The 21,881-nt window shown below is 46.0% G+C and overlaps 2 protein-coding genes across 3 annotated transcripts in view; one reads left to right on the top strand and one right to left on the bottom strand.

The window, feature by feature from the left end:
* Nucleotides 1–314: 314 nt before the first annotated feature.
* LOC136692811 (zinc finger protein 436) lies at nucleotides 315–5,171 on the bottom strand. Its single transcript, XM_066666496.1, has 4 exons — nucleotides 5,081–5,171; nucleotides 4,773–4,935; nucleotides 3,962–4,124; nucleotides 315–3,549 (listed from the first exon to the last, which is right to left on the bottom strand). The coding sequence occupies exons 2-4, from the start codon at nucleotides 4,818–4,820 to the stop codon at nucleotides 2,648–2,650; spliced, it is 1,113 nt and encodes a 370-aa protein (XP_066522593.1). The 5' UTR covers nucleotides 4,821–4,935; nucleotides 5,081–5,171; the 3' UTR covers nucleotides 315–2,647.
* A 2,875-nt stretch (nucleotides 5,172–8,046) lies between these two features.
* The window catches only part of LOC136691063 (transcription activator BRG1), a 23,220-nt gene continuing 9,385 nt past the window's right edge, over nucleotides 8,047–21,881 (top strand). For both annotated transcript variants that reach the window (XM_066663342.1, XM_066663341.1), the window contains exons 1-17: nucleotides 8,047–8,180; nucleotides 10,970–11,205; nucleotides 12,273–12,405; nucleotides 12,535–13,008; nucleotides 13,319–13,417; nucleotides 13,694–13,961; nucleotides 16,684–16,810; nucleotides 16,945–17,118; nucleotides 17,266–17,439; nucleotides 17,668–17,892; nucleotides 18,548–18,678; nucleotides 18,806–18,860; nucleotides 19,005–19,117; nucleotides 19,275–19,422; nucleotides 20,590–20,753; nucleotides 20,960–21,026; nucleotides 21,195–21,305. In XM_066663342.1, the coding sequence (XP_066519439.1) occupies nucleotides 10,984–11,205; nucleotides 12,273–12,405; nucleotides 12,535–13,008; nucleotides 13,319–13,417; nucleotides 13,694–13,961; nucleotides 16,684–16,810; nucleotides 16,945–17,118; nucleotides 17,266–17,439; nucleotides 17,668–17,892; nucleotides 18,548–18,678; nucleotides 18,806–18,860; nucleotides 19,005–19,117; nucleotides 19,275–19,422; nucleotides 20,590–20,753; nucleotides 20,960–21,026; nucleotides 21,195–21,305 (2,685 nt within the window). In that variant the 5' untranslated portion in view covers nucleotides 8,047–8,180; nucleotides 10,970–10,983. The remainder of the gene's footprint in view (nucleotides 8,181–10,969; nucleotides 11,206–12,272; nucleotides 12,406–12,534; nucleotides 13,009–13,318; nucleotides 13,418–13,693; nucleotides 13,962–16,683; nucleotides 16,811–16,944; nucleotides 17,119–17,265; nucleotides 17,440–17,667; nucleotides 17,893–18,547; nucleotides 18,679–18,805; nucleotides 18,861–19,004; nucleotides 19,118–19,274; nucleotides 19,423–20,589; nucleotides 20,754–20,959; nucleotides 21,027–21,194; nucleotides 21,306–21,881) is intronic.

Genomic DNA, 21,881 nt, shown 5'->3' with positions numbered 1-21,881 from the left:
GCCTCAAACATCAAAAAACGAACTTAAATTTAAGCTAACATGCAGATTATTGACTTTTATTCAGTATTGTTCTTCAGAAATCATAGACACCCTGCATGTCTTTAGTGTTATATCTGTAAACATGCCCATCATCAGGAGGGTCATTTTGTGGACCACAACCAATCATCATGGCTCAATATGTTCATATTTTACATTCTGTGACAGTGTGATTTGACTAAGGAAAAAGATTGCTTCAAGTCTGCGTATCACTGTATAAACTGTGGTGGATGGATGCAGTGGCTGGCTCTTTTCGACCAGATCTACAGTACATTAGAGCACTGGTGCTGGTCCTGATTCAGTAAGAACAAAACACCCCAACAAATCGTCACTTTTCAAAGAAAAACATCTCCAAAATAGTTCTTTAATAGAGTGATAACTCATCTTTCAACCGAATAAGATTTAATTCCATTTAATTTTGGAGCATTTCCATCAGTCATTGGTTACCAAGGACACGAGAAGATAGGTGGTACGAGGAAAAAAGAAGACGGATGGAAAGGAGGGAGAGAAGGAAGGAGGTAAAAGAGACAGGGAGAAGAGAAAGAGAATGAGCGCCAGGTAGAAGGTACGTTTATCAGGAAATTTTCACACAACGTGAGGGACAGCTGCTGTCCACTGGAGATAAGCATTTTTCTTTGGACACTGACGAAAATGGTAAGTGCAAGCAAAGTTAGCATGTATAAAGTAAACCTGTCAGCAGTGATTATGTATTTATTTTGTGCAAATAAGGGATAATTACATTAACATATGAAGAAAGCACTCATGCACAGGCAAAGGAAGGGGCAGCCCAGGCTCGGAAATGACCACACCTACTCTACTCTAGAGCCTGGATTCAGTCAGAAAGCTGCTTCAAATATCGCCTCATTCTCTACCACCATGTGGTATTTTAAACAAGGCGTCTTTGTTAATTCCTTTCAAAAATACAATTTGTTTTGGATAGATTTATAAAAAAAAAAAAAAAGAGTCTAGGCCAAAGAAACTAAACAAAACCCATAAACGATTAAATACAAACTTCTGTTTAAAAAAAAAAAAACAATTCGAAGAAATGCAAAAAAGTAGTTAAGACACAATCTAATTCAGAGGATCTGTGGGATATTTGATTAACACAAAATTTACCAGTTGCAGCCCCCAAAACTTCTTAAATATAAATGAGACTCAAATTGTGGTTCCACAGCTGAGAACTTAACACTCGTACTTGGTAAAAACTACTTTCAAAATAGTGGTGACAATATATTTGAGGAGTGGACCAAGTGTTATATTTAACTAAGAATATCTTCCCAATGTACTGCTTTACATAACGAATACAGTAGCATGTTACAGCGCCACAATAGTGGCAGAAGCAAGCACAAGATCATGGTGTGCCATTACATACAGTGATACATCAAAGAAAGGAAAAGAAAAAAACGACAAAAGACAACAGTTCATGTCAGTGACACACTCATATCTCATGTTGAATTCAACCTTCACAGACATTGACTGCTTCTGCTTGCGAACGGAATTCAGTGTGAAGGGAATTAAAAAAAGTAAAATACTCGTAAATACAAGGAAAGTAAGCATACACATTAGGAATCTCCTTTACAATATACAGTTCTACAGAGTCTTTCACTTGACGATATACCTTGCTACAATATACAAACATTGTACTGTACAAACCACACTTTAAACGCCACTGTGTAAATTTACTGGGAATGAGCGTCTATAGGGATGTCTACAAAAGAGAAATAACGTAAAGATGGTTTAACAGTAACAGTGGACCTGTTCTGGTATTGGAAGGCCACCGTCACCACAGGTCGTGCTCTAAAGGCGCTTCCCTGTAAATAAAGGCATGTAGAGGTAGCAGTTATAAAGACATTTGGAATACATTATGGACTGAATTGCAAAGAAATGATGAGAAAGATTTTCCTTTCACTTTGATTGGGACTGTCTATAGTTTGAACTGTTTAAATGTAAAACCCAAATAAGAATGTATACAGTAAATGTTTTAGAAAGGAGGATCAGCAGCCAGTGATCACTGCCCTCTCAATTACTCTGTGGTAAATACATCAAACAGCACATGCATGGCTGACCCTCCTTCGCTAAGAGCCAACACGAATGCAGGTCTTTGCTTCAGCCCTTGGCAAACCCTTAAGGAACACTCCAGCATTTTCTAATACATCTGTTGCATCTATAGCATATGATAAAGAAGACACAGATAATGGAGGCAACTGCCCAATGGCCTTTATTTAAATGTCTGATTCAAAAGGATTTCTTGTACTTTTGGCAATTCCAGAGAAGCACATGACATTATGGCCCACAGTAACTAACTGCAATAAGCCAATTGCGCTCAGGTCAAAGACAAACCATTTCACTGGTGGGGGAAAGAAAAAAATAAATAAATAAAGCCCTCTTGGGCCACTTTTCTACATCTACCTGCTGGAAAAGGCTTCCATACAATACAAATGCTTAAGCTGAAAAATGCTAGAGTACTCCATAAGACCTAGAGCCTCTCTTAAACCATGTTACCCACGGCCAGAACAGACTTGCTGAGCACAGGGACATCAGCGGTCAGATTTGCCACAAAGAAAACGAATGCCCTGCAAAAACCAAGATCTACCACTAATGCCAGTCAACTTTACGCTCTCTCCCCGTTATGTATCCTCTGGTGCCTCTTCAGCTCTCCAGACCTGAAGAAGTTTTTGCCACACTGGGCGCAGTGAAAGGGCCTCTCGCCCGTGTGGATGCTCTGGTGGCCTTTGAGCCGCTCCAGCCTGGAGAAGCTTTTGTCGCACTGGTTGCAGTGGTAGGGCTTTTCGCCGGTGTGGATCCGCCTGTGCTCCTTGAGGTGTCCCGATTCTGAGAAGCTCTTTCCGCACTGGTAGCACTGGTAGGGCCTCTCTCCGGTGTGCGTCCTGTGGTGCCGCTTTAAGTCACCGGACCTGAAGAAGCTCTTCTCACACAGAGTGCAGCTGTGGGGCCGTTCTCCGGTGTGGATGCGCTGGTGACCCCGCAGATGCCCGGAATCAGAGAAGGTCTTATCACACTGGGGGCATTTGTAGGGTCGCTCCCCACTGTGGATCCGGAGGTGTCTTTTGAGGTCTCCTGATCTGTAGAAGCGCTTGGCGCACTGCGGGCACTGGTAAGGCCTCTCTCCCGTGTGCATCCTCTCGTGCTGCTTAAGGTGCCCTGAGTCGGAGAAGTTCTTGCCACACTGAAGACAGTGGTAGGGCCGCTCTCCCGTGTGGATCCTCTCGTGCCTCTTCAAGTCTCCTGAAGTGGGGAAGTTCTTACCGCACTGAAAGCACGGAAACGGCCTTTCGCCGCTGTGGATTCTCTGGTGTCGCTTAATGTCGCTGATTCTGAAATACTTCCCGCAGTCCTGACAGTGGTACGGCCGCTCGGCCGAAGGCTGGCTGTTCGCTTTGGGCGGCTCGCTCGTGAGGGAGTTAGTTAGAGACGTAGAGAGAGTAGTTTTGGGGTTTGATCCACCACAGCAAGCTGTTAGACACTCTCCTGTCTGCTGCTGAAGATGCTGAGCTTTTAAGAGTAAAAAGGGGAAAAGCAGAAGAAAAAAATATATTAATGTTCACTGGAGACTTCAGTTCTTGCAGGAAAACATTCATCAAAGGGAAGGGAGCTAATTTACACCAAAAATTCAACTTAACAATTTAAATCCAAATATATATATGAAGCTATTCGTTGATTTGCAAAAATACCGCACATTACAACGCCCACACCCACCAAAATAGCAACGCCATTGCGTAGAAACGACTGTCTCAATATATTTAATTTCACAAACGTATCGGTATCGGATATCGATCCCACCCTCCCCCGAAATACACCACGAACCCACACTTTACGACTTAAATCAAGGACATTAATTAAAGCTCTGTATGCGGTGTTTACTGCGCGCTCTTCTAACTGTGGCAATAAGAAACCAATTTCTCACCGAAATGGAAGAAATCCTCCACACTCTCGTCCTCCTCTTTGACTTTCACGCCGGGGCCCAGCGGGCGGCCGTAGTGCTGAAAAGACGCAGAACCTCTCACTGCTGCTGTGGGTAGAAATTTAGAGCCAGAGGAGAGAGCCTGGTTCAGTTTGTTCCCGAAGTCCTAAAGACACAAGAGGTGAAACAAATCATTGCTCTACCGCTAAGCTAAAGCTAACCTCGCTACACAAACAAGACACGGACATTTTGTGCGCGAACAAACGGCGGGACTCGCACGAGCCAACGGTGGAAGAGGGGGAGGAAGGGACAAAAAACACGCGAAAATGGACGTTTTTTAAAAAAATAAAAGTTAACCGATTAAACCTTACCTTTGTTTTTGTGTCGGCACGTTATCTAATCGGCTGCAGGATGAAGCTGAAGCTGCGTTTTCCAATTTTCCGATCCACTTTAAATGGTGCAGGCGGTTGTTTTCTCGCAGGTAGAGGGCTGTACCATTTAAGGTGGAACGAAGAAATTCAAATACGAACCCTGGTCAATTTGTAACTAACTTTAACCGCCGCATCGTTTAAGGTGGAACAAAAAGTTCCAGTAAACAGTCAAACGGTTCTAGTCTTCACGGAGAATACAACGGTAACGTTCACCGCTGCGCCATTTAAGGTGGAACGGAACATTCCATTGAAAAGCAGTCGAATAAGTAACCAACTTCAGCCTCGTCAAACAACAGTGTTTTCCCCTTTTTTTAAGCGGTCATCCTAAACGCAAAACCCACTCAATTCGATAAATAAGAGTCTCGCAAATCACACGCACTCACCATATCCACCCTACTCGCCCATTTGTTCAAATTACCAACGAAATTCATCGGTTAGCAGCGAACAGGCGGAGAAAGTCGATATGCACCGGAAGCCTGTTGTGTTTACCAAAAAACAGCTCCTCGGCGGCGGACAAGCTCAGCACGGCCGCCTTTCGGTCCGGAGCTGCGGAGGACAACAAAACACAGCAGCTGTTACAAAGGAGCAATCAATCATTGAATTTGTTTGGGTAATTATGTATGTATATATATTATGGTATATGTATTTGTCTATTAAAGTGCCCCTACAGTGAATCTCAATGTTTTTTTACCTTGTTAAAAAGCCCAGTACTCAGAGCCATGGCTGAGGGTTTCTGCTTTCAAACTGCCATTTTCCAAAAACAGTCCGTTAGGGTTTCATACGTCATAAACCTAAGGAACCAATTCCGCCACTTTGTCGGGTGGGACTTTTGAGCTGTGTGGGAGGAGACAGAAATGGGCACTAACTGCATTTTCATTGATCTGCATGTAGTCACTTTGAAGTCCATCCATCCATCCATTATCTGTAACCGCTTATCCAATTTAGGGTCGCAGGGGGTCCAGAGCCTACCTGGAATCATCGGGCGCAAGGCGGGAACACACCCTGGAGGGGGCGCCAGTCCTTCACAGGACAACACAGACACACACACATTCACTCACACACCTACGGACACTTTCGAGTCGCCAATCCACCTGCAACGTGTGTTTTTGGACTGTGGGAGGAAACCGGAGTACCCGGAGGAAACCCACACGGACACGGGGAGAACACACCAACTCCTCACAGACAGTCACCCGGAGGAAACCCACACGGACACGGGGAGAACACACCAACTCCTCACAGACAGTCACCCGGAGGAAACCCACGCAGACACGGGGAGAACACACCACACTCCTCACAGACAGTCACCCGGAGGAAACCCACGCAGACACAGGGAGAACACACCACACTCCTCACAGACAGTCACCCGGAGCGGGAATCGAACCCACAACCTCCAGGTTCCTGCTGCGCCACCGTGCCGCCCCACTTTGAAGTCATTAGGTGGTTTTCCTTGGAAATAATTTCTTCAGCTTCATCTATGATGAACACACATTAGTTTTAATGATGGCTGGAGGGGGGCAAGCAGCTCACATGAAATGAAAAATCAATTTAAATGTAGACCCAGATTTAACTTTGTTTATCAACGCTGTCCAGAGAAAACAATTATCTCCACAATAACAACTTAACATGGGAAGAATACATTTCTAAAATGTCAGTGGACATCAGTGTGAAAAGATTTTTTGCAAAATTGTAATGTCAGCTGCTGTGTTCAAATCATAAACTAAAAATGGACATGTTTGTGGTCCATGGAGAGGGTCCCCCACATCAGGGCAGCCATGTTTAAAATACAGGGTGAGTCAAAAGCTGCAGGACAATCTTTTATCTGAATACCCCAGCAAGTAATGTGTGAGGGGCCTGTGGCTACCTGATTTGCACCTCTACATGATTTGGACTGCTCATGCGCAGAACATCATGCTTGTGTACACACTGCTGATAGCTCAGGTATTTTACAAATTTCTTCTTTGAGCTTAATTGTAGACAAGAGACAAGACCCTTTTTGGTTGAACGTCGTCTGTGCCCCCCCCCATTATTTTTTCATGTTTTATTTAAACAAAAATCGTCAGTTGTAAATAAACACACTTTGCTTTTTTGTTTCAAACTGTAACAAAGTCATTTTTATGTGTGTTTAAAGTTACTCACTCTTGAATATTAAGCTTCTCTTTGCTTTAGAAAACAGCCTCTTTGCTGCAGACTGTGAATGCGCCATCCGAATCAGGTAGGTTGTGCAAATCAGGGCCTATCTTTAACGCTATATCCGGAACATGGCGGCCATCTTGAATGCCACCATATTGGATCAAGGGCAAGTGTTTCCAATGGGAAGGTGGCCATGTATCAAAGAAATAAAAGGGTGTCCTGTGATCTTTGACTCACCCTGTAGGTTAAACACAGAACATTATTCTGACACTGCATCACTAAAGAATCATCAATGGAAATCTCTAATCGCCTTTGTTTATTAAAAATGTCCTTTTAAATTTGCTTTAATTTTGTAAGTGAAGAAGATAAATGTATAAAAATGCCCTCCAGGAAAATAATGTTTTTCTTGTTTGTTTGTGTGTCCGCGTGGGTTTCCTCCGGGTGACTGTCTGTGAGGAGTGTGGTGTGTTCTCCCTGTGTCTGCGTGGGTTTCCTCCGGGTGACTGTCTGTGAGGAATGTGGTGTGTTCTCCCTGTGTCCGTGAGGGTTTCCTCCGGGTGACTGTCTGTGAGGAGTGTGGTGTGTTCTCTCTGTGTCTGTGTGGGTTTCCTCCGGGTGCTCCGGTTTCCTCCCACAGTCCAAAAACACACTTTGGTAGGTGAATTGGCGACTCAAAAGTGTCCGTAGGTGTGAGTGAATGTGTGAGTGTGTGTTGCCCTGTGAAGGACTGGCGCCCCCTCCAGGGTGTATTCCCGCCTTGCGCCCAATGATTCCAGGTAGGCTCTGGACCCACCGCGACCCTGAACTGGATAAGGGTTACAGATAATGAATGAATGAATTGTTTGTTTTATTTACCTTGCTAAATGTTCATGTTTTTTTTATGCAATAAAAGTATCCTGAATGAAGTAAGCAGTCATAGCAATAGGTGAGTGTTTCTACTGTCAAACTGCAAGAGTTTCAAACACAGAGGTTGCGATAGCAGGCTTTCGTACATCATTAACCTAAGTAACCAATCCTATCACTTTATGGGGCGGGGCTTTTTCCCTGCAGGCCAATGGTGGATGCATGTGTGGGGTCTAATTGCATATTTGGATCCGCACATACTGAAAGAAGGCAAAGGTGCAGAGTTACATCTGAGGCACTTTTAAGGAATTGTGGATTTTTTACCTTTTTACTTTTTTTTATTTATTTATTTTTTGAAAATAACTTGTATATGTATTTTAATAAATAAAAATAGGGGTTTGACTATTTTGTATTTGGTGTATTAAGTAAGATGGATGATTTTAGGAATTGCAGGGGTGTACCTCACTGTAATAGAGCTGTGTTCTCACATTTGGACAGAGCATAAATAACACGTTCTCCATCGCCATCCTCCTCCTCCTCCTCAATATCAAAATAATAGGAAGGATCCGTAATGCCAGGGTTTTTAGGGTGGTGAAAAAAAACCACTCTCTCTCTCTCTCTCTCTCTTTGCTCTCCCTTTCTGTCTCTCTCCCTCTCCTGAATCCCTCTTTGTCCTCCGCGGCTCTCCGTACGAGCCCAGCCTGGCGGATGAGCTGCATGTTAGAGAGCTTACGGTAATTAGTGCGCGCTTCAGAAATGCAAGCGCGAGGGCTGCGTTCACGGTCTCTCTGCTGACGCTTCAATCACAGATTCATCCGGTAAGTCAAGTCTTAACATCAGCACACACACACACACACAGCGCCATGCGTTCATCGGAGAATACAGTGGCAACGCCATTTGTCCATCTTTGCGAATGCAAATGCAATTGCAATAGCAAAAGCCCCAGAAACGCCATGCATTTTACGCATCCGTCCTCTGCGACTCTTTAACGGATCGCCCCTGCACTTTGTGTCCTTTCTTGGGCTGGACGAACGCGTCCACCTTGATGTGCTGCAGTCGCCCTCTTCGAGCTTTTACGCAGCACTGAGCTGAGAAGGACAACCTGGAAGACATTTTCTTTTCTCTACTCTCTCTTTCTCTCACACACTCTCTCTTCAAACCCTCCACAGACCCCTTCCATTAGGTGTTTACTGTGGGTGGCTTCTCATCTCTGTCTTCTCTGAATCAAGGTTTTATGGAAATGAATGTGAAACGAGTGCCAGACACAACGCCTACAGCCCGTTATTCATCCAACTACAAAAAAAAAAAGCCCAAAATGTCCAATGCCTTTTGTTTGAAACCTGGCTCCCTGGCCAGCTGCAACAGCCAGCAGCATCACCTGGTTTGACTGATGACATGATGACTATAGGGATTAAGCTGCTGTGTCTAATTATGCAGCTGATTATGCTAATTACGTACGCTGTCAATATAATGCATCTGTCAGTTAATATATTTCTTATATCTCTATCCTTGTATATGACTAGGGTAGGGATCTTCTCAACCTTGAAGCAGACCCAGGAATGCATTGCAAACGTTGGGGATCACTACTTCTCCAACGTTTCCGCTCTGGGGGTTTACCCTGAGGCAGCAGTGACAGACTCTAGACTTCTAGGAAGGGTTCAAGTTAGGTTTAAAATGTGAGGTTTTGATTGCATTCACCCATACAGGCTGCAAAATATACACGAGGTTTGGTGCTGATGTTGGAAGAGTAGTTCTATCCACATCACAAACGCCTCTTCCACAACGCAGGAGGGGCTTGACACCCCACTTACTGACCTCTGCCATAGTGCGTGGTGATCTCAGGCTCGTGCGTGGTTTGAGGTTATCATCCAATACTAAGTGGCCATCACATTAAATCAAGTGTGATGTTGATTTAACAAATCCGTACGATCGAGGAGAACATCTGGAAACAAACTTTGTTCTTCTCACTCACTCACAACACATCTACTACTTTTAGTAAATATTTTCTTGTACTGTATTTATGTTATTGTAGTTTTTATAATTATACAAACTTCTATTCAGGGCGGCACGGTGGCGCTGCAGGTTAGTGTTCTCTCTGTGTCTGCGTGGGTTTCCTCCGGGTGCTCCGGTTTCCTCCCACAGTCCAAAAACACACGTTGGTAGGTGGATTGGCGACTCAAAAGTGTCCGTAGGTGTGAGTGTGTGAGTGAATGTGTGAGTGTGTGTTGCCCTGTGAAGGACTGGCGCCCCCTCCAGGGTGTATTCCTGCCTTGAATATTGTACAGTGCATAAGTCCTAAGCACATAAGATTATTGTTTAAAATGTATAAATTATGTATAATATGTATTATAATGTAATAGATATTCTCAATAGGCCTGGCGCTCGAATACAAGTTTTCATTCATTCATTATCTGTAACCCTTATCCAGTTCAGGGTCGCGGTGGGTCCAGAGCCTACCTGGAATCATTGGGCGCAAGGCGGGAATACACCCTGGAGGGGGCGCCAGTCCTTCACAGGGCAACACACACATTCACTCACACACTCACACCTACGGACACTTTTGAGTCGCCAATCCACCTACCAACGTGTGTTTTTGGACTGTGGGAGGAAACCGGAGCACCCGGAGGAAACCCACGCAGACACGGGGAGAACACACCACACTCCTCACAGACAGTCACCCGGAGGAAACCCACGCAGACACAGGGAGAACACACCACACTCCTCACAGACAGTCACCCGGAGGAAACCCACGCAGACACAGGGAGAACACACCACACTCCTCACAGACAGTCACCCGGAGGAAACCCACGCAGACACAGGGAGAACACACCACACTCCTCACAGACAGTCACCCGGAGGAAACCCACGCAGACACAGGGAGAACACACCACACTCCTCACAGACAGTCACCCGGAGCGGGAATCTAACCCACAACCTCCAGGTCCCTGGAGCTGTGTGACTGCGACACCTACCTGCTGCGCCACCGTGCCGCCCCCAGAAACTAGCACTGAAAGATTACTCATTTTTATATTGGCAATGCAGTTTGAAAGAGTGCAATTTAAAAATGGCAAGAGCTGCAGTTTAATTATAGTTTGAATGATCAAAGCAATGACTTAACACTTTTTAACTGGGGACATTTAGGTTCTGTAAGAGAGATATACCAATCAGAAGCTACCAAACACTGTGTGGTGGACATGACATCATCCACAGCCAAATCGCAAATGCAATACTATTCAGCATTAAATAAATACATAAATAAATTAACGCAATTTGATATTTTCCCCAAATTTCATCTCAAAACAACACATTTCTGCCCAAAACCAAATGATTTAATAAAACATGTCTATAATCAATTGTTTCTGAGTGGAAATATGAGTTTTTAAACATGAATACACATACTTTTACTTCTTGGTAAGTGTGTTCACCCTGTGATGAACTGGTACCCAGTCCTGGACACGTTCTTACCTTGTACCCAGTGATGGTGAAGAAGAAGAATGAATGAATGAACATTTATATAATATTTATATAATGTTACAACCTTGTTATAGTGTTTAGTGTTAATGTCAGGATACACTAAGTTAATAAACCACTGTTTGTAATAACGCAGGAGGAAGCAGGAGGATGTCCACTCCGGATCCTCCGTTGGGAGGTACCCCCAGGCCTGGCCCTTCCCCGGGTCCAGGGCCCTCTCCTGGGGCCATGCTTGGGCCAGGTCCTTCCCCTGGATCCTCCCACAGCATGATGGGCCCAAGCCCTGGGCCCCCAACCACATCTGGCCACTCAATCCCTCAGCAAGGACCCTCTGGATACACGCAGCAGGACAGCATGCACCAAATGCATAAAGTAAAGCCACACCTTAGCAATTAGTTATGTTAATGTTAACAGAATTTAAAGAAAGACATGGATATCATAGCAAAGGTCTGGCATTACCATAGTAACCACCATAGAAAAGGTCTACAGCATGTGAGCATCAACCTGGAATGTCATAACAACAGCCCAGCAACATTTTAGTAACCATATGGAATCCTAATGCAATAGCCTAACAACACATTAGCAACCACATATGATACAATTGCAACACTGTAGCAACCACCTGGAAAACCATAGCAATGGACTAGCAAAACCTTAGCAACCAGCTGGGATATTGTAGCAACCATTTCTAATATTAAAGCAACATGCAAGTGCCTAGCAACACCTTAGCATCCACCAGGGATACTATAGTAATGGACTAGCAAAATCTTAGCGACCACCTGGGACACTGTAGCAACCAGTTCCAATATTATAACAGCATGCAAGTAACATGTTGAAATACCATAGCAACACCTTAGCCACTACATGAGATACCATAGCATGGGCTTAGCAACACCTTAGCATCCACCTGGGATACTATAGTAATGGACTAGCAAAACCTTAGCAACCACCTGGGACATTGTAGCAACCAGTTCCAATATTATAACAGCATGCAAGTAACATGTTGAAATACCATAGCAACATCTTAGCCACTACATGAGATACCATAGCATGGGCTTAGCAACACCTTAGCATCCACCTGGGATACTATAGCAATGGGCAAGCAAAACCTTAGCAACCACATGGGATATTATAATAACCATTGCCATATCATAACAACATTAACAACCAATGTAAACCTGCTGTTATGTCATAGCAACAGCTTAGCCACCACCTTGGTTACCACAGTAATAACTTAGCAATATCTTAGCATAGATACTATAACAACCACCTCAAACACCATAACAACATGCAGGTAACATTCTGAAATACCATAGGAACACCATAGCAAATACCTGGAATCCCACATTAAACACATATGTACAACAACTTTTCAAGTGTTGATAGCTGGCTTTGTAAAGCTCACATAGTTATTTGAATGGCCTTGTTTGTTTCTGCAGCCTCTGGAGGGCCTGCATGAGAAAAACATGGGGGAGGACTCCCGCTTCAGTCAGATGAAAGGAGTGCCCATGAGAGCAGGGGCACATGCTGGTATGGGACCTCCACCAAGCCCCATGGACCAGCACTCACAAGGTACACACATACATCATGACCGTGCGTGTATCATCATTTTTACACAATTGTAAATTATATAACATTCACAAAGCCAAATGTAAACAAGCTGGCTCTTTTCTCTTTATTTTATTCCTCCATCTCTCTCAGGCTACCCTTCTCCTTTAGGCTCTTCTGACCACGTATCCAGCCCCCTCCCAGCAGGTGCGACACCCTCTGGGACGCTCCTGTCCTCTTCTGGACCTTCCTCTGCTCCACTAGAGGGTACTGAGTCTCAACAGAACCGTTCCGGTACACAAGGAGCTGGTTCTGCGTCTGGAAGCGGCGCCTCTGGCTCGTCCAGTAATCCCACACCTTTCAATCAGAACCAGCTGCACCAGCTTAGGGCTCAGATCATGGCCTACAAGATGCTGGCACGAGGGCAACCCCTACCTGACCACCTGCAGATGGCAGTCCAAGGCAAAAGGCCCATGCCAGGCATGCAACAGGGGCAGAACATGCCCAACCTGCCCCCTGGAGGAGGAGGAGGTGGAGGAGGAGGAGGGGGAGGAGGAGGAGGAGGAGGAACAGGGGGTCCCAACACGGGCCCGGGGCCACTGGGCCCCAACTACAGCAGAGGGCATGGTGAGCAGAGTTTTGATGTTGTAGTCACACACTTTCCACTCCTTACAGTTAGTGCTTCAAATAGCCATATGTTTGTTAATGTCTTATTGTAAATATTTCTTGGGATTGGGGTGGTATACACTGGTCTGCTTCCACTACCACAGACCCTCTGTGGGGATCCAGTGGAGAGAAGGTTATTTTAGATGTTATAAACTGTGTTAAAAGGGAAACTATTTTGACTGAGGAGTGGAATTGTGTTTAACATTTTTGTCCACTGCGGTCCACTGTGGTAACTTAAGTAAAGGGTTAGTGTGTGCCGGCTGCTCCGCAGGAATGACCGGACCCAACATGCCCCCACCTGGACCCTCAGGTGTGCCCCCTGGCATGCAGGGACCACCGGCCAATGGACCCCCAAAAACCTGGCCTGAGGGTAAAGACACATTTGCTTCTTTCACTTCTTTTAAATCCAGTATGAATGGCTGTTGTTACGGCTATGGAGGGTCATAACACTGACACAAGCACCCTTTTAATTCTGGAATTTTTTGGGAATATGGAGAGATGACCCAGATACTCTACTGTTGTACAGTTAAAAGCTTCAAATTACATTACACATACGTCCTCTGGTAACAGTAATCCAGTCCCAGTAGTTGTTACTTATGATAAAGATTGAGAAGCATGAAATACTGTTCTTATAATAATTTTCTAGGTCCTATGGTGAACGCAGCCACCCCTTCTAATGCGCCTCAAAAGCTGATCCCCCCACAGCCCACCGGACGTCCCTCCCCGGCCCCACCTTCCGTTCCCTCGGCTGCATCTCCGGTCATGCCTCCTCAGACCCAGTCCCCTGGACACCCGGGTCATCCGGCACAACCCACTCCCATGATCCCCCTGCACCAGAAACAGAACCGCATCACCCCCATCCAGAAACCCTGCGGACTCGACCCTGTGGAGATCCTCCAGGAGAGAGAGTACAGGTGAGGGATATTCACAGCAGGAGAGATGTCAGCAAACATCAGACACTTTGAGAATGTAGTAAAGATTCTGACATCAGTCAGAACACACTCAGATTTTTAAACATATCCTTTGCTGTTCTATGGGATGCAGGGATGATGGCACACTGAAAATGTTTCTGGTTTATAAACAATTTAAAAAGGTGACCTCGGGTGAAAATTTAAAGCAAGAAAACTGGCAGGTGTTTGAATGAGGTTGTAATGGCATATCTGAGAGCATATTTGCTGAGAGCTGAGAGCATATTTGTTGCTGAGAGATCGGAGGTTGGAGAGGAATAATGATGGTAGAGGTGTGCGAGGCCCGCGCCGCCTGAGACGCACGAGCGCGCCCGCGCGTCTGCCCCTTCGTCTGCGACTCCAGCGTCTCCTTGCGAGGCCGAGCAGCGTCAGCGCGGCCGTTGTAAAGATTTCCACACACTCTGAAGGTTTTTGAATAAATTCCGGCATAAAATCAGGAGAAATGTTGTCCCTGGCGGTTAATAACTGTTCTCTGTTCCAGCTGACCAAGTTTGAGGTACAATAGACAACATTAATTAACAAAAACAAACATAACACGGAGGAGCTCGTCACCGTGGCTGCCATCCTCGGCGCCATGTGGCGCCATGCTATTTTGCACAGCTGTACAGAAGTTCTATTTCTGTAACTTCTACAACAATATATAATATAACCTACTTTAGGAATATCTGGAAACATTTATATTCATACTCATATCTGTACAGTATAGATTTTATATTTTATGTTGTCTAATTTATGTCTTAACGCTCTTTTTTTTCCAGTACTTAACTGTATTTTTTTAGTCTATTTATTGTTTATTGTACCTCTTTTAAAGTTTTGTTAACAGTCTGTGTACGTGTTACATGTCATACATGTGTTGCTGTCACCAAGACAAATTCCTAGTATGTCTAACATACCTGGCGAAATAAAGAGATTCTGATTCTGATTCTGATTCTGAAAACAAAATTTAAAACATTCATTCATTCATTATCTGTAAGAGCCAGAGGAAACTTATGCAGACACAGGGAGAACACATCACACTCCTCACAGACAGTCACCCGGAGGAAACCCACGCAGACACAGGGAGAACACACCACACTCCTCACAGACAGTCACCCGGAGGAAACCCACGCAGACACAGGGAGAACACACCACACTCCTCACAGACAGTCACCCGGAGGAAACCCATGCAGACACAGGGAGAACACACCACACTCCTCACAGACAGTCACCCGGAGGAAATCCACGCAGACACAGGGAGAACACACCACACTCCTCACAGAAAGTCACCCGGAGGAAATCCACGCAGACACAGGGAGAACACACCACACTCCTCACAGACAGTCACCCGGAGGAAATCCACGCAGACACAGGGAGAACACACCACACTCCTCACAGACAGTCACCCGGACGAAACCCACACAGACACAGAGAGAACACACCACACTCCTTACAGACAGTCACCCGGAGGAAACCCACACAGACACAGGGAGAACACACCACACTCCTCACAGACAGTCACCCAGAGGAAACCCACACAGACACAGGGAGAACACACCACACTCCTCACAGACAGTCACCCGGAGGAAACCCACACAGACACAGGGAGAACACACCACACTCCTCACAGACAGTCACCCAGAGGAAACCCACACAGACACAGGGAGAACACACCACACTCCTCACAGACAGTCACCCAGAGGAAACCCACACAGAAACAGAGAGAACACACCACACTCCTCACAGACAGTCACTCGGAGGAAACCCACGCAGACACAGAGAGAACACACCACACTCCTCACAGACAGTCACCCGGAGGAAATCCACGCAGACACAGGGAGAACACACCACACTCCTCACAGACAGTCACCCGGAGGAAATCCACGCAGACACAGGGAGAACACACCACACTCCTCACAGATAGTCACCCGGAGGAAACCCACACAGACACAGGGAGAACACACCACACTCCTCACAGACAGTCACCCGGACGAAACCCACACAGACACAGAGAGAACACACCACACTCCTTACAGACAGTCACCCGGAGGAAACCCACACAGACACAGGGAGAACACACCACACTCCTCACAGACAGTCACCCAGAGGAAACCCACACAGACACAGGGAGAACACACCACACTCCTCACAGACAGTCACCCGGACGAAACCCACACAGACACAGAGAGAACACACCACACTCCTTACAGACAGTCACCCGGAGGAAACCCACACAGACACAGGGAGAACACACCACACTCCTCACAGACAGTCACCCAGAGGAAACCCACACAGACACAGGGAGAACACACCACACTCCTCACAGACAGTCACCCGGAGGAAACCCACACAGACACAGGGAGAACACACCACACTCCTCACAGACAGTCACCCAGAGGAAACCCACACAGACACAGGGAGAACACACCACACTCCTCACAGACAGTCACCCAGAGGAAACCCACACAGACACAGAGAGAACACACCACACTCCTCACAGACAGTCACTCGGAGGAAACCCACGCAGACACAGAGAGAACACACCACACTCCTCACAGACAGTCACTCGGAGCGTGAATCAAACCCACAACCTCCAGGTCCCTGGAGCTGTGTGATTGCGACCCCAAAATTTAAAACAGTGTACTGAAAATGTCAAACTGTATTGCCAATATGTTGATATATGCTTTTTCAGGCTGGAAGCACGTATAACTCACCGGATTCAGGAGCTGGAGAATCTTCCAGGCTCACTAGCAGGAGATCTGCGAACTAAGGCCACAATAGAGCTCAAAGCCCTCAGACTGCTCAACTTTCAGAGACAGGTACCTGCTCAAATCTGACTCAAACTAACACACAGAGTTCTTGCATATTCACTGTATGTGCCAAAGCAACAGAAAGAACACAAAAGCACCATGGGTAATCCTCTGTATGTGATATTTGTGTGTGTTTTGTTCAGCTGCGTCAGGAGGTGGTGGTGTGCATGAGGCGTGAGACGGCTCTGGAGACGGCTCTGGACGCAAAGGCCTATAAACGCAGTAAGAGGCAGTCTCTCCGAGAGGCTCGCATCACTGAGAAACTGGAGAAGCAACAGAAGATTGAACAGGAGCGCAAACGTAGACAGAAGCACCAGGTGATCAAGCAAACAAACAGCAACAATATAGACTCGCAACTATAAAAATGTACTCAGACAAGCCTAGAGACTATGGAGCTATGATGTGTGAAGTAAAACGTGTGTGCATTCTGTCTGTTTACTAATAAATATGTCAATTCTATGCAGGAATATCTCAACAGCATCCTCCAACATGCCAAGGACTTTAAGGAATATCATCGTTCCATCACTGGAAGGATCCAGAAGCTGACCAAAGCTGTTGCTACATATCACGCCAACACTGAAAGGGAGCAGAAGAAAGAGAATGAACGCATTGAGAAAGAGAGGATGAGGAGATTGATGGTGAGTGGACTGCACAGGAAACAGCAAACTGTGACGAACACAAACCAGAGTTTGTAATAAACTGTGTTCACCTAATTTTCCTGTTCACCCTCCGTGATTTTCATGCTGAGGTCTAACTATTAGAGGTAAAAGTAGAAAAGGGATCCAGATTACAGCAGATAAGAAGCGAGATGATCACGACTAACTGTAAAAACGAGCGTGATTTATCACTTTATTCCTCTACTCTAGGCAGAGGATGAGGAGGGCTACAGGAAGCTGATTGATCAGAAGAAGGACAAGCGGCTGGCGTATCTGCTGCAGCAGACTGATGAGTATGTGGCTAATCTTACTGAACTGGTCCGAGCCCACAAAGCTGCACAGGCCCTAAAGGAGAAGAAGAAGAAGAAGAAGAAAAAGAAGAAGAAGCTGGAGAATGCAGAGGGGCAGCCGGTGGTACTGGGGCCGGATGGAGAGGTGTTTAAATTATTGTCTTTTCTTTGTATTGTTTCAAATTTAAAACATTCATTCATTCATTATCTGTAACCCATATCCAGTTCAGGGTCGCGGTGGGTCCAGAGCCTATCTGGAATCATTGGGCACAAGGCAGGAACACACCCTGGAGGGGGCGCCAGTCCTTCACAGGGCAACACACACACTCACACACTCACACCTATGGATACTTTTGAGTCCACCTACCAACGTGTGTTTTTGGACTGTGGGAGGAAATCGGAGCACCCAGAGGAAACCCACACAGACACAGGGAGAACACACCACACTCCTCACAGTCACCTGGAGGAAACCCACGCAGACACAGGGAGAACACACCACACTCCTCACAGACAGTCACCTGGAGGAAACCCACACAGACACAGAGAGAACACACCACACTCCTCACAGACAGTCACCCGGAGCGGGAATCATCATTGCTCAACACGCTTGTAGATAAACACTAACTGCCCAGATCTGTTATATGTATAGCGTTATAATAAGACTGTCATTTGTAAGCATATTATAATATAAACAACACCAATAGGGTGCAGTGAATGTTTCCCCTTTGCCTTCAGATTAATATTCTTCTTGTAATAGTCCTCATGCTTCTAATTCTTCTAACTGCCAATCACTCCTCTAGCCGCTGGACGAGACAAGTCAGATGAGTGATCTCCCAGTGAAGGTGATCCATGTGGACAGTGGAAATATCCTGACTGGAGTGGATGCTCCGAAAGCTGGGCAGCTGGAGACCTGGCTGGAGATGAACCCTGGGTAAAGCACAGTGGAGTCTGACCTGGGGGTCTGGGGTTTAATGTGAAAAGTTTTGGATGGTAACGTTTAAATGGACGCCCTTGCTCTGAAAGTATTCTGCAATTTGTTATTTGTGTGACCACTGCAGATATGAGGTGGCCCCAAGGTCGGACAGTGAGGACACCGGGTCTGAGGAGGAGGAGGTGAGGCAGCTAAGATAAGATCAGATTTAATTAGACAACATTTTGATGATCTCAAAGGCTTTGATGTCATTAGCTTAGGCAATTTTTTAAAAGGTTCCAAGAAAATGTATTGGAGGGTATAATGCATAGTGGCTGTTGTAACAGGAGGAAGAGGAGGAGCAGCCCCAGCCATCTCAGACTTCTGTGGAGGAGAAGAAGAAAATCCCAGATCCAGACAGTGAGGATGTCTCAGAGGTGGATGCCCGTCACATCATTGAGTAAGGGATTAAGGAATGTAGCTGAGTGAGAAACCCTCCTGATCTTCTTATGAAGTCGACCATTAAATAATATAATTGGAAAAAGCACATCTCACTCACAAGACTGCAGCTGGCATTTTCACTTTGATTTACCCAGTGTGTGTGTGTTTGTATACAGGCACGCTAAGCAGGATGTGGATGATGAGTACGGCGGAGCTGCTTTCGCACGAGGCCTGCAGTCTTATTACGCCGTGGCTCACGCAGTCACTGAGAAAGTGGACAAACAGTCTTCACTGCTGATCAACGGTCAGCTCAAACAATATCAGGTACGAACCCTTCTGCAAATGCAGTAATTATTCATGAGCCAGAGCTACGTAAATGTAGCATTGGTGTGATGGTGCCGTATCAGTTAATGTGAACCAGAGTTAGCTAGTACATTGTGCTAATCACAGACTGCTATACTCCCCATATAGCAGTATACAGAATACACCCTGGAGGGGGTGCCAATCCTTCAAAGGGCAACACACACTCACACACTCACCTACAGACACTTTTGAGTCGCCAGTCCACCTACCAACGTGTGTTTTTGGACTGTGGGAGGAAACCGGAGCACCCGGAGGAAACCCACATGGACACAGGGAGAACATACCACACTCCTCACAGACAGTCACCCGGAGGAAACCCACGCAGAAACAGGGAGAACACACCACACTCCTCACCGACAGTCACCCAGAGGAAACCTACGCAGACACAGAGAGAACACACCACACTCCTCACAGACAGTCACTCAGAGGAAACCTACGCAGACACAGGGAGAACACACCACACTCCTCACAGACAGTCACCCGGAGGAAACCTACGCAGACACAGGGAGAACACACCACACTCCTCACAGACAGTCACCCGGAGGAAACCTACGCAGACACAGGGAGAACACACCACACTCCTCACAGACAGTCACCCGGAGGAAACCTACGCAGACACAGGGAGAACACACCACACTCCTCACAGACAGTCACCCGGAGGAAACCTACACAGACACAGGGAGAACACACCACACTCCCCACAGACAGTCACCCGGAGGAAACCCACGCAGACACAGGGAGAACACACCACACTCCCCACAGACAGTCACCCGGAGGAAACCCACGCAGACACAGGGAGAACACACCACACTCCCCACAGACAGTCACCCGGAGGAAACCCACGCAGACACAGGGAGAACACACCACACTCCTCACAGACAGTCACCCGGAGGAAACCCACTCAGACACAGGGAGAACACACCACACTCCTCACAGTCACCCGGAGGAAACACACTCAGACACAGGGAGAACACACCACACTCCTTTAGAAATGTATTTTTAAACATTGTAAATTCATACAAAATTACAATATATTGTTGAATATTGTAATAAATAACAAATCACCATTATATTGTGTATGCATAATATAATGACATTTTATTTACAATTCTCTTCAATCGCCTCCAGATTAAGGGCCTGGAGTGGCTGGTGTCTCTGTATAATAATAATCTGAATGGAATTCTAGCTGATGAGATGGGATTAGGGAAAACCATCCAGACCATTGCTCTCATCACCTACCTCATGGAGTACAAGCGCCTCAACGGACCCTATCTCATTATCGTGCCCCTCTCGTGAGTAAAGCTGTGAAAACCTAGGCTCATTCATGTTTCATGTTTGGTTATAGCATACGTTTAAATACGAAGGCCCTCGATGGTTTGTAACTCGTACATACTCCCTCAATCGCTCATGTTTTGTAGGCTGAGGGTTGTCCACAAGGGGGCACTTTTAGCTCTCAAAGCATTCAGTGGCAATGTGTGTCCTTGTTTGTTTTGGACAGAACTCTCTCTAATTGGGTTTATGAGTTCGACAAATGGGCTCCTTCTGTCGTAAAAGTCTCGTATAAGGTAGGTGAAATCTCTACCTCTATATAAAATTAGCAGTAGGACAGTTCTTGCTATTTTTAGAATTTTTAGTGCTTACATAATATGTCTAAGTCTTATATTTTAAAATAATTTTTTATCTTTTTTCCACAGGCTAAAATATCATAATAAAATCCCTCCTTATGTCCTCAGGGTTCCCCCGCAGCCAGACGAGCGTTCGTCCCTCAGCTCCGCAGCGGAAAGTTCAACGTCCTTTTGACCACATACGAGTACATCATCAAAGACAAACAAGTGCTGGCCAAGGTAACACATGATCTGTCCCTGATAGTGGAGAACCAGAGGACATGTTCATGGATATTTTGTCACGGTCTGCGTTTATGAGATGTTTCAGAGTACGAGCAAATGCTTAACATCATTTCCCTGAAGCCTGAGGTGTATTTAACATGTTAAATAAATACACAGGGCCCCCTAGTGGTCAGATTGCACTATTAAGCTTTATATTTAAATATGAGGGCTGCACGGTGGTGCAGCATGTAGTGTCGCAGTCACACAGCTCCAGGGACCTGGAGGTTGTGGGTTTGATTCTGTCTGTGAGGAGTGTGGTGTGTTCTCTCTGTGTCTGCGTGGGTTTCCTCCGGGTGACTGTCTGTGAGGAGTGTGGTGTGTTCTCCCTGTGTCTGCGTGGGTTTCCTCCGGGTGACTGTCTGTGAGGAGTGTGGTGTGTTCTCTCTGTGTCCGCGTGGGTTTCCTCCAGGTGACTGTCTGTGAGGAGTGTGGTGTGTTCTCTCTGTGTCTGCGTGGGTTTCCTCCGGGTGACTGTCTGTGAGGATTGTGGTTTGTTCTCCCTGTGTCTGCGTGGGTTTCCTCCGGGTGACTGTC

Source organism: Hoplias malabaricus, chromosome 3, assembly GCF_029633855.1.
Source record: "Hoplias malabaricus isolate fHopMal1 chromosome 3, fHopMal1.hap1, whole genome shotgun sequence".
NCBI lineage: Eukaryota > Metazoa > Chordata > Actinopteri > Characiformes > Erythrinidae > Hoplias > Hoplias malabaricus.
This window is presented reverse-complemented; position numbering and strand designations above follow the sequence as displayed.

What these genes read in the sequence shown, in the direction of transcription:
- LOC136692811 (XM_066666496.1), bottom strand. Translation starts at nt 4,820, where the DNA reads ATGAATTTCGTTGGTAATTTGAACAAATGGGCGAGTAGGGTGGATATG. An exon ending in GGGCGAGTAGGGTGGATATG is followed by an intron (nt 4,125 to 4,772) that starts GTGAGTGCGTGT and finishes TTGTGTCTTTAG; the next exon opens with GACTTCGGGAACAAACTGAA. An exon ending in GGAGGATTTCTTCCATTTCG is followed by an intron (nt 3,550 to 3,961) that starts GTGAGAAATTGG and finishes TACTCTTAAAAG; the next exon opens with CTCAGCATCTTCAGCAGCAG.